The 13,033-nt window shown below is 35.9% G+C and overlaps 1 protein-coding gene across 2 annotated transcripts; it reads right to left on the bottom strand.

The window, feature by feature from the left end:
• Window positions 1–433: 433 nt before the first annotated feature.
• LOC135077853 (glycine-rich protein-like) lies at window positions 434–9,175 on the bottom strand. Of its 2 annotated transcripts, none has more exons than XM_063972390.1 (4): window positions 9,109–9,175; window positions 5,741–5,936; window positions 1,996–2,103; window positions 434–831 (listed from the first exon to the last, which is right to left on the bottom strand). In XM_063972390.1, exons 1-4 carry the CDS (start codon window positions 9,118–9,120, stop codon window positions 683–685), a joined length of 465 nt encoding a protein of 154 aa, XP_063828460.1. In that variant the 5' UTR covers window positions 9,121–9,175; the 3' UTR covers window positions 434–682. The 2 variants fall into 2 exon arrangements, with proteins under 2 accessions (XP_063828460.1, XP_063828458.1); XM_063972388.1 differs by having other exon boundaries at window positions 1,996–2,106.
• Window positions 9,176–13,033: the final 3,858 nt, after the last annotated feature.

Here is a 13,033-nt window from a genome sequence, read left to right on the forward strand (position 1 = left end):
GATAAATAGTAGTCGTATAAAACTTTTTCCCACATTTTTTCGAAGGGTTACTCCAGGGCATTGGCTGGAAACGTGGTGAAAGATAATATTGTTATGCTAATAATACATTATTTATTACTTTCTGAGTTCTGTTTGGAGTATTTTTCCCGGCATTTATACTTTTGTTTTTATGGTCTCTTAGCGTGCCAAGTTCTGTTGTTTGAAATGTACCTACTTCACGTGTAAATAGGTATGCAGAATAAATACTTATTTGGAGCATTAAGAGAATTTGAATCTGAAAAGATTGATGAAAATCAATCTTCTTGATCTCTTGGCAATATGCAATAGGTATGTGAATAATTTCTCAAGATAATTGGGTTTTCATGAAGTATCGATATGTGATTATGGAAAAAATATACCAATATTGTGGGTCACATGGAGGAATACAACTTCGTAGTACTTTACATTATCGTATATTCATATAATATTTACAAAGCTCGTACAATTCGTTGTATAAAATAGTGTTCGTTTCGAGACTACCCTTGGCCAGCTGTGACGATCTTGAGATATTTGTTGATTTAAGCCCATTAAAACGCAGCCGGCCAAAGATCGTGCATTTAGTAAATAAGTTACGTGGCAGTGTAATTTGATTTATAGTTGAGTATTAGAATTAATTTGAAGAACACTTTTTTTAGTCGATTGTTTAGTGATGTCCGTAGTAGCCAAGTCCGCCGAGGCCGTGGCTGTAGCCTCCGTAGCCGCCGTAGCCGGGGTAGGCGACCTGGTTGGCGTAGCTGACAGCGGGGCCGCCGTAGTAGCCGTGGCCGCCGTAGTAGCCGTTACCGCCGTAGCCTGTTGAATGATATACCAATTAATGATCGGAGTAGATTAATGATGGACAAACGCACTATTTTCAAGGTATAAGTTCTTCCAAGTCACGAAGGCGAGTGACTTTACTTGCGTGTGTACGTGTACATGCACATAACGATAGTGTAATGTATCAAAACGTTTGAAAATTATCAAAACTATTGAAAAACGAACAGTAGCGAGCCACCAGCCACCACACATGTAATGCTCACTCTCCTTCGTGAATTGCAACAACTATTATCCTTTTTACTGGCTACTTATAAATCACCAGATAATTGAGGCACTACAAGTGATTAATGAATGAAATCGTACTAACACTGCTTTCTATAACGCCATAGTTAGGTTAAAGAAAATTTCTGTATTTTTTAGTATATCTGAGTAGGTTTTTATATTAATTGTAAAAAAAAAGTATTATTTTCAAATACATAAGTAAATAAGAACAATTAGACTGCTCATTTACTGTCTGAAGACAATGGAAAGCGACAGTCCAACCCCAGTTCATAGATACCAATCACGCGTTCAGCGGCCAGATGATATCGCCCGCCCCAAAACAATCGGAGTTATCGGATCAAATTCTAATTACGGATACGCAACGTAATCGAATTCGGTCCTTGGTACCTGTCCAATTCGGCTACCGATAGGCCGTGCACGTAAATAAGTTCGACTGTTAAAATTGGATTCCAGGCAAACAATGTCAGTTGTTTAAAACAATATGGCTTTGTAAGCGCAGCGTGGGACGTCCACCTACAAGGTGGACCGACGACATCGTAAAGGTGGCAGGGAGGCGCTGGATGCAGGCCGCTACCAATCGATCAATGTGGAAAGCATTAGGGGAGGCCTATGTTCAGCAGTGGACGTCCTATGGCTGACATGATGATGATGATGATGAAGCGTTGATAGAGTTCTCATGTGGTTGAATGGTATATGTAGCATTGTGCTGAAGGGTCTCACGCGGTTCCCACGTTGGTTGGATACTTCGTTCGTTCGTTCGTTTCAGCCATATGACGTCCACTGCTGGACAAAAGCCTCCCCCAAGGTTTTCCACAATGAACGGTCCTGCGCTGCCCGCATCCAGGTTCTTCCCGCGACCTTTACCAGATCTTCAGTCCACCTAGTAGGAGGCCTGCCCACGCTACGTTGGATACTTACCAAGGCCAGAATAGCCGCCGAGGCCGGAGTAGCCGAGGCCGTTGCCATAGCCGCCGTAGCCGAGACCGTGGTTGGTTGTGTACGCTACCTTGCTGACCACTGGGGCAGCTGCTGAAAGAATTTTCATGGTTTTAAAAGTGAATGTTTTGTTCTTTTTTTCTTTCAGTAACACTTAGTTACTGAATTTATCCCAAAAGTTGATGAGAAAGTTGATCATCCCAAATAAATAGTCTACAAGTGAGGAGATGACGGCACGGATTGACTGTAAAGTCTGTCTGTATAAGTACAGACCATTAGCAAGACAATATTCAAAAACTGATAGCTATCTTAACTCTTCGAAGTTAGTCTTCTTTCGACCTAATTAAAGTAACCGAAGCGTGTTACGACCTAAACTATCCTAGGAACCGTCTAAAAGTGTTTTTATTACTTCCTGAATCTCATTCAGGTAGAAATTCTTGGAAAGGTTAAGCTAAAGTGTCCGTGAAGGAGAACAAAGCGTGCCGAATTTGTATAATCGAATAGCCAATGTGAAGGTCGACAAAATTTTAACCGGAAAAACGTTTTAATAGATTGTATTTTATTCGCGTGACCGCTGCTGTACTTTGTAAGGTTATGTAATTTAAACAAAAGATACTCAGGTACAGTCACGAGCAGTTAATGTTACGTATTTTATCCCGATAAAATAAGGTCTAAATTCTATTGGAGTATAATATTTTTGCACGTGACTATACAAGCTGTTCATTGACGAATTACTTAGGTAATTGAAAGCATTATTCTGTTTTTTATGATTGGATAAACAATCCAATCAATTTCTCAGAAGTTACACGTAGAAAATGAAAATGTCAATAGGTAATTTGTTAGCCAAATAATAATCCCATTTCCGGGATACTGATAAAATTATTTTCCCGGAAATGGCTTTATTACATATTTTTTTTATAAAAAAAAGATTATTGGTATTTGTTATTACACAAATTACTAATACTCTCGTTAGCCCCTCGTACTAAGGTAAATATGCTTGCTTGTGTCACGAGTGAGCTCATCACAATAGTCGAGCGGCGGCAGGGACCGAACCCGCGTTCCCCGGATCACGAGTCGGCCAGCCCGACCGCATTCACCGTTCGACTATCGTGGCGGATATTAAAGGGACATAGCCATATTTTTAGTTGCAATAAGTACCTAGCCTAGGTACTACCATATTTCAGGCCACTGGTTTCCATCAATACAGCACCGTTTTCCAGTTAGGTATTATACTATACTAATATTATAAATGCGAAAGTAACTCTGTCTGTCACGCCTAAACCACTAAACCGATTTTGAAGAAATTCGGCATATAAATAGTTTGAGTCCCGGGAAAGGACATAGGATAGTTTTTATCCCGGTTTTTGAAACAAAGACGCGCACGATAAAGTTTTTCCGTGACAGACAAAATTCCACGCTGGCGAAGCCGCGGGCGGAAAGCTAGTATGACAATAAACAGACAATTCATCAAAATCAAATTATCTAGCCGCTACTATGTCACTCTGTAATTATGCCAGTTGTATGCCAAGGATTGTAATATTCCCACGACATGTCATTACACCTTGTGACATTGTATCGGTGGCGGTCAGCGGGGACTTGTAACTCTTGTAACCATTATACAGGATGCCCCGTACATAATTAACGCTGAGTTGCACCATCTTACTTTAACTATGACATACGTCAAAAATCTGTCAAAAATTGTTACGGTTAAAATAAGGTGGTGCACCTCAGCCTAAACTTTTTTTAAAGATGTGTCCTGTTGGTTAAGAATTTATCCCAAAAACAAAAATTTTAATCCAATGGTTTTCTGAAAAGTATTAAAAATACGTCATCAACGTCATCCTGACCTTATAGATGTTGTAAAATAATGATTATTTATTAAGCTCATAGTCTCATTGAAGTTGAATCTCTTCAATCATTCGATGACAAGTCATTTTGTCATATTAGATTCCCATGATCATTAAATTATAAAATTCCAATTACATGAAGGCGCTAAATCAGGATTACATGAATGCAATGAATTCTAATGAAGGAGTTGTTAAATTGCGTATGAAATTATATCATTACATTGTAATCTGCTCGTGAACTGCTCTAGATGTGGTTAAGCTTATTACAAATGTATGAATTAATTAAGTTGTTTTGTTCCAGTTATTAAATGCCCCCACAGTGATTTAATACCTAGTTGGCTTTACTTGAATACCTCTCAATTGATATTTTACCAGTCGTGTCTCGAAATTTACTATTGAAGAAACGTACAAAACCTGGTCCCAACCAAGGATCTATAGTTTTTCTACTATCAAAGTTGCTGTTCCTATACATTTGATATGTTGATAATTTTAACCTGGAAGAAAGATAGTCTACTATCTTTTTCATAAAAGAAAAATAACGAATGACAGAGTTATAAAAACGAATGCAGGTAGGTACCTAAACTTTTGATAAAGTTAAATTTTTCACCTTTTGATAAGTGGAAGTCAAAGCAAAGCCGTATATAATGAGCACGTTCATGAAGTCGTCTAATGTCTAATAGTAAGTATGGATGACAAGCAATCATTCTAATGTCCGACCATTACCGCTGCCCCTGTTTCTGAATCGCGTTCAACACACCCTTATTGTTTCGAAATAGCGATTAAAGTGGAATAAAACGTTGTCCGCGATCGGGATAGTTCGCAAGAGATAATGAGCACTGGAAACGGCCATTTCATTTTGCTCCGGTATTAATCTCTTGGAACGATTTGCCCTGCTCTCAGTGCACTTAACTGCTGTTTTATTGCACTACTAATGTTGGTTTATCGTATCCCTTGTTCGCTTTGGGATCTGAGTTTTAAAATTTATACGTTACTTCGAACTTTAATTGCCGGAGATCCGAACTGTTGCAATCGAGTAACCATTAGTGTGAAATTGAAATTGTTGGTGTAAATAGGAACGTACTCGTAGGTTCACAGTATTTGGAGTAATTTTAAATGCGTAAATTAAAGATTAATCATTCCAAATCAAATTTTCAGAACTAAAAGCATTTGGTCAATATCAATTTGAACTGAATCGAACTCAAGTTTTACAGATATCCAAGGAATTTAAGAGTAGTTCCCCAATTGAATTGTTACAAATTGCAGATTCATTTCATTCAAAATTGAATCACGAACTATGCTAGTAAGTTTCCGCCTTAATAATATAAGATTTTTCCTGTAAAAAGCCTTAGAAGAAAGTTAGATGTCAGCTATAAATCGGGTTAAGGTAGCACTTTATGCTGTACCGCGGTAACGTCGTTATACGAAACATGCTACTCCTTTGTATTTTATAAAATTTGTAAGAAAATCAGCTTGTAGAAGTTATTCAACAAATACTATTTATTCTCAGGTACTAGTGGAATTTGTGTGTTATTTTCGTAGGTTTTTCAATGTGTTGTTCAGACCTTGGAATAAAATAGCTTCTCTACCCGTGGAAATCCTGAAAGACGATGAAGGGACAAATATGCGAACATTAGGCCTCCCAAACCTGCCAGGCGCGGGAAGTGTTGGTTAAATTACATTTGCCTCCAAATAAATTAGACAATAATGCTGTTAACGTTGTTGTCATGGACTTAGAACAAGCCCTACCACCAACCAAACCGAACAGAAAAATCTGCCCCACTGGGAATCGAACCCGGGACCGTCTCAAGCAGGTGGTCTTACCACTAGACCACAGAGGCGGTTGAATGATGATGGCGATGATTTAGTGAGGTTTGGCTTACCGTATCCACCATATCCAAGACCGCCATAGCCGAGGCCTCCAGCGTATCCCAAGCCGCCTCCGTAGCCGTAGCCGTCATAGCCGACGCCGTGGCCGCCGTAGCCGAGGCCTCCGTAGCCGAGCCCGGCTAGTCCTCGCTTCTCTGTCTTCTTGGCTTCTTCCGCGCACACGGCGGCTATGGCAAGAGCGGCTACGATCTGTTGGAAGAAGCGGTTGTTTTAGTATATAAGGGTAATGTTCCTAAGCATTTAAGCATCTGTCCATCTAGCAGTTTGTAAAAAAACTGAAATAAATGAAAGTAACTAATGATCTAGGTACATATTATGAGTTATGTTAGATCTAGAAAATTTTCCTTGGATGCAAAGATCGCATTGCCTTGAAGTCTTTATTAGTCCATTTCAAGATTAGTTGTGGACTTGTGGTAGATAGGTAGGTAGCCTATTTTTATTAGACTTACGCCCGTTTTCACCATCAATCCCTAATTTTTAAGTGACCGCTATGGTAACATATAATTAACAGGAATTTTGTTTTCACAGGGGTCGCTTAAAAATTAGGGATTGATGGTGAAAACGGGCATTAAGAAATTTAATTTAAAAAGATATAAATTACTACAGAATTTCTTAGTAATTATTAACAAAACAACTTATGATTTGCATTTAATTTATTAAAACAAAAATAACCTATTTCAGAAACAATAAATTGTCTTATCAATGACAATGATGACAAATTAATTTAATATAACCAGAAATACGCACAGCAGTAATTAAAAATTCCTAATTAATTAATTGCTGGAGGTATGCAATCATTGTATTCCGTGCCACGAGAGGACACTTAATTATAATTGAATCCATTGAAATTAAAGACAACATTAATTACAATGGGGTTTGATTTGCATGTAAATTTAAAATCTCAACTTGATGATGTTTATGAGTTTAGCAAGCATTGTATGCGTTTAAAAATGTCCGTGACTTTATTGTAAGTGAAATATTACTATTAATTAGTTCTGCGGTGTTAATCACAGGGTTTTAATATATGACATGGTTTTTAACATTTATGACATACAAACTGTAACTTTTACTAGCCACTGTATGATATGTTTCACGATCAGACAAAACACAGACATCATTTTGAATAATCTTAATCTTGAAATATACTCATACTCGTAGTAGATTGGATCTAGAAAAAATAGTTTCAATTTTGAAAACCTAAAAGAGTGAAATTATTTTTTAAGGGTACGAAACTCTACTTTGAAAAAAATATTTTCAGAATAGTTTTGTCTTGACCAATCAACGTGTACTATTTTAGGGCTGGATGCAGGCCGCTGCCAATCGTGCGATGTGGAATTCATTGGGGGAGGCCTATGTTCAGCAGTGGACGTCCTATGGCTGAAATTATGAGCATACATGAGCTATGTAAAATGCTAGTTTCAGAAATCACTGCCAATACGTACGTACATACAGTCCTACAATCATGAATCATTTGCAAATTCATTCATGCCTGCTACATTTCCACAGCTATTTGGATATGGTATGGTATTACCATTGAAGCCTATGTGCCAACAGCTTGTAGTGTGTCACCTTACCAGACACTTTTGTCGCTTGCGCCACACTTCCGATGCATACTTAGACAAAGGACAATATGAGGCTACAAAAGCCTTACCGTTGGTGCAGACAATTAACTCTTTGTTGTGATTGTCTACGGCTAATCATGATTGATATCGCAATAGACGTGTGATTGTCGTTTCGATGCATATTAGCATGCACTTTTTCACCCTATTCAAGATATGCAGGCAGGCTCTGGTAGGTAATATTTAGTATAAATAAGTAAATGTTGAGCTATACTAATACTATTTTAAAAATATAGAGTTTATTTGGTTGAACGCGGTAATCTCAGGAACTGCTGGTTCGATTTGAAAATATATTTTTCTGTTATATATTAGTCCATTTATTGAGTAAGGCTATATAGATTGATAGCTATACGTACAAATAGTATCACCCTACCACCAATAGGAACGTTTATAGTTTATAAAATATGAACCATTAATGAAAAATGTTGCAAATACGGGAATAACTATTCAAACTATTTTCACGCGTACGAAGTCGTGGGCACGACTATTTATAAAATAATTTTATAAGCTATTTTTAAAGATGAAAGAAGAAAGTTGTTGAACGAAAATAATGAATTTTGGTTTTCAATTAACCTTTGAAACTACCAGTTAAGTTTTTAAACAATAGTTAAGATGCCAAAATAACAACATTCTGCTCTTGACAGCTTATTATCTTAGATCTTAAACAAGCAGTTAATAACTATTTTAGTTTATCTAGATTATGGCACAGTTGGTAGATCTTAGCAAAATTATGTTATTTTATGCTCTGTTGAGTTCAAATTATAAAGAAGAATACACATTATAGTTACTGTAACAAGATCTTTGAGGCGATAAGATTTTTTACAAATCTATTTTGTTAAACCGCAATGTTTTTTTGGTTATGATATGCTACGATAAGTAATGATTATACTTTAGTGCGATAAAAGTGATTTGAATCTAATAAATTGATAGATAACATCGAACATACAGCGAACTTTGTATTACTAATTATTTTTTTGTTACTATAATACATATTAAACTATACTCACATTGTAAAGGCGAATGCTTTAGAGCTTTTATTATACGTTCAAGCAAAGACAACTGGACGGATTTTGATGAAACTTTTTAATGTTTTATAGCATACATTACAAATTGATGCGATGTAAGAAATTGACTCGGTGGAAGAAGACAATTATTAGTTACATGCAACAATATGATTATTAGTTACGTACAACAAGTTGTTTTGTTAAGATTCACCTAAACTAATCTTTAGTTAACTTTTGAGGAAGGATAATATTTATAAATTCAGTTTACCGTAAACTTTCAGTTTCATTTACATTTGGAAAAGTTCAAATGTCAAAGCTAAGGCATGATTTGTGAAAGGAAGTGGTTCAATTTATTTGTACGTTAGTACATACATTAATTGTGGGTTATATCGCGATATTATTTTCTGCAATCAATCACGCATAGGGCGCGGCGCCCTATGTCCTAAATGCGTATTTTGATTGACCTACTACATACATAATTATATTATAATTAGTTATGTTAATAAAATTGTATTTAAAATATAGTATGGTATAAATGTGTATGGCTATGTAATACAATTTTTGTGACCATATCGCCACAAAAATTCAAAATAAATAAAAATTACCGAAAAATAAGCAAAAGTTATATTTTTTTAATGTGAGATATTGTTTTTATTTAAACTTTTTTAAATGTTAGTACATATTTTTCTGGTGTGATTTTAGTGTAATGTTTGCCGCTATTTTAATACAAATCCTTACCAAAAATTTCATGTTGTATGTTTAGGTAGTTGCACAGCACTGAACACTGACTGACTGATGACAGGCTCTAGCGCAGTTTGCTTTTATACTATGTGCTGGAAGCGGCCAGTGTACAGCGCCAATTATTGTACAGTCGAAAGCACACCACACTGTACATTTTGTTGCAAAATAGAAACTATTGCAACCGCATAAGATGGTCTGTTTCAGCTTGATGTGCTGAAGTTTGTACATTTTCTGCTGCCAAGGATACCTGATGCATTGGAGTTACGTGAGGGATGATGTGATTCTTTTGATAGCGTATAGATGATCTGAATTAATATTGTAAAGCTTTAAAGACCGATTAAACAGCAAAGAAGCTTTTATAAAGGACACATTGGTAACAAAAAAATATTGGTCTGCAAAATAAACAGATTTCGAGGGATATCTTCGGAAGAAATTGTGGGAAAACGTGTGGGTGGTAGACCCAGTTGTTTATGTTTATTTTTCAGGATTTACTGGATATTCTTTCATGAAAATCAACAAGTCTTATCCCTGACCAGAACAGCTTTTTAGTAGGTATATAATGTAAGTTTTTACGTGGGACCCCTTTATTCATCTTTAACTATTTAGGTTTAATATTTGCGTCACGATGAGCAGTAGAGATGAAACGGATATCCGGTAACTATCCGGTAGGCCGGATATCCAGCCTATATTTACTATCCGGCCGGATACCGGATAGTAACTCACTATCCGGCCGGATACCGGATATTAAAAAACTACGACAATTTCCTATTATTAAAATGAATCTTTGAGGTAAACATCAATAAAATGGCTTATAATAATGACGGCTTTTATTAAGTCCAAAAAGTTAGAAAAAGCCATAATTAAGGCCTTTAGAAAAACCAATTTCTTTTTCTGGGCTATTCACTCCAATGACGAATACATAAATAGTAAATATCTGTTAAGTCGAAATATTGCCAAATAAAATAGGCGATCTTTTTTTCACTGATGATCTGATGTTATCATGATGCAGTTCAGTCAGATTACGCAGCAAGTAAACTAATTTAATTTTCGCTATTCAATCATACACTCACGATGGCAACCGAAATCGCCCGAATTGATCTGCCCCCTAGACAAGTGGCAAAATCTGACATTCTATTCGGACTGATTCGATTTTCTAAAAGTGTGACTAGTCTAGTCTACTAATAGATACTGATCGCGTTAGAAGCACCTGTGCGGCGCTAAACTCGTCACGACATGCAACGAGACAATGGGCTAACTATCTGGCCGCCGGATATCCGGCTATCCGGCCTAGCAGCTGGCCGGATATCCGGTATCCGGTATCCGGCCAAACCACTATCCGTTTCATCTCTAATGAGCAGTATGTAATTAATTAGGTAAGGAAGCTTTTCAAAACTGAAAAAGTTAAAAATAGAAGTCCTAAGTTCGTAAGTCTTTGCTTTCCTTCAATTCCTCTTACGAGCTACCGCTTGGAAGTTATTTTTTAATATTAAAGTTTAAGCTTAATTAAGTCGTTAACCTAAAACAATAAAGCGGAAGTTGCCTTAATTACAATCCCAGTGCTTGATTACTTATTCCCCGCTTATTAAAAAAGGGTCGTGACGAATATGTCGGTTGTAATAATTAAAAGTGGATATTAAAATTTTGAAGTTTGAAATTTTGAATCTGTTATTAGCAAAAAGGGATCTAATAATAGATTTTGCAAACATTCGTGCTTTTCACAGGTATTTGACTTTTTTTAAGTAGGAAATAGAGTAAGTATCCTTTAAATAGAAGTTAAAAATTTAATAAAATTTTAACCTTTTAATAATGAATAACGTTTAACTTTTAACAGGAACTTTTATGAATACCTAAATACCGACCGCTTCGTTCAACATAGAGCATCTTAAATCATAGAGCTCTAGTAGAATCAGAAATCCGAATAAGTAAATTAAACTTTTTATCTAATTTCAACAGCATAATGCTGCACTTTAAATGCATCGAAGTAATAAATAATCCCACTTGGTGTCAACTTGACACCTGGTTCATCCATATCTGTCATACATTCATACTCACAAAATGATTATTCCATTATAAATTAAATAATGTAGCCCATTATGATGACCTGGGTCGTTTTTATTACTACAATGGATGACTATCATGGCTTGGAGGTGTTAGATAAAGTTAATTAAATTACTAACTAGCAAGTTAAGTACTAGTTAGTTGTAGATTAATAGTACTGGAACAAATTGTTTGCAATCTTAGGTACCAGGTGGTGTCGGTGTATGTATGTATGCATAGGGGATTCGGTGAAGAAAAAACTGTAACAAGGGACACCGGTATAGCTGGGTTTTAGATTTAGAAGTAGTCAACCTCCAAATATTAGGAATGCTTGCCTCTTCAGCCTGTCATCTAAAACACTATTTTGTATATGAATAATTAAGAACCTCCCCTTTTTTGAAATCTTTTTAAAATAAAATAAAACAATGTTATAGAAAAAGTATTTTGACCCTAAAAACTAATTTTCCATTTATTTTCTTATTGTAAGTTCATACCACAATAATTGTTATTGGGGGATCATTTTTTCGGTGAAAATAAACCTGATGAAGATTTATCTTACAGTCTCCATGTTTATATCGGGGTTTCATAAAGGTTCTTTGTGCTAATTAAATCGTTGAAGTTCATTCGAACAATGCTAACCTTTTGCAATAGCAGAGTAAACGGTCAAATCCACGCAGCCCTTCGAAGAATAATCATCAAACAAGTCCGATTTGTCTGAAGAATTTCAATCTGGGGCAAGCCAAAATTGTGTTTCGACACAACGATTATCCCTCCCATACTAGGAACCGTTGCGTTCGCAGACATTGTTTGTATTAATTGCAATATGTTCCTAGATCCCATTAGGAGATAGAGCTGTAGGATTGTTAGGCCTTCCTTGGGTTTACGCAACACGCAACAACTAGGTATTGGATTCTTCTTCGACGCGTTATTCGTGTTTTGTGAAATCTAGAATTTGTAATCCATCTATATCCATATTCCATATTTCATCTTTATCCTGAGGCCTCCAGCCTTGTGAGGTAGTACCTATCCATCAATCGATCAACAGAAACCGTTTCTTTATTTGCTTAAAAAATATTCTTCAACAATTTTGCTTCAAAAAATTTGAAGGCGTTTCCGACCTCCATAATTTATTTCATTTATAATAAACAGATTTACATTCATAAAAATTTATGGAAGAAAATAAAAAAACTAAGCCTATAGTTTTCGCCCATAAATCATCCTTCAAAAACAAAAATCTAACGCTGAACACAAAAACTTACAAAAATTAATTACTAAGCTAGTTTTTGAGTTGATCCCGTATAATATTATATTAACAATAATAATATTATCTTAATTTGACGATCTTATTGGTTTTTTTTTATAAGTCATATGACGAAAACTTGACTAAATATAACTTAATTACTGTACGGCAATGTTTTTTATGTTTAGGTAACTCTAACAAAGTAATTTATAACGATGTAACCTCGGAAGGAACGAAAACCCTGTTGATTGATCATTATAGCAACGATATGGTGGACAAAACTTTATGGGAAAATGCTGGCATTGATTTGTCCAAGATTTCTACACCGTCCATTGTCAAAGTATATTGTCATTTTTTGTGAATAAACCTCACCTCACACCGACATAAGGTTTTTGAACAAAAAGCCGTATCGGTGCGCACGCGTCCTTGGTAAGGTCGCTCTAGTTATGAGCTGTATTCTGTTCACACCTTCACGTAATGTTTGTTTTGTTGCAACTTAGAACCTTAACTCCAAACTTGGATGAAGTTGAGAAGATGACCTGATTTTGTGTGTGAGTAAACAAATGGAAGGTTTTCTTCAAGTAGCCAACATAAAGCGATATCTTTGTTGTGAACTGATGAATAGTTTCACAGTGCAGTTTATAT

This window comes from Ostrinia nubilalis, chromosome 14, assembly GCF_963855985.1.
Source record: "Ostrinia nubilalis chromosome 14, ilOstNubi1.1, whole genome shotgun sequence".
Taxonomy (NCBI): Eukaryota; Metazoa; Arthropoda; class Insecta; order Lepidoptera; family Crambidae; genus Ostrinia; species Ostrinia nubilalis.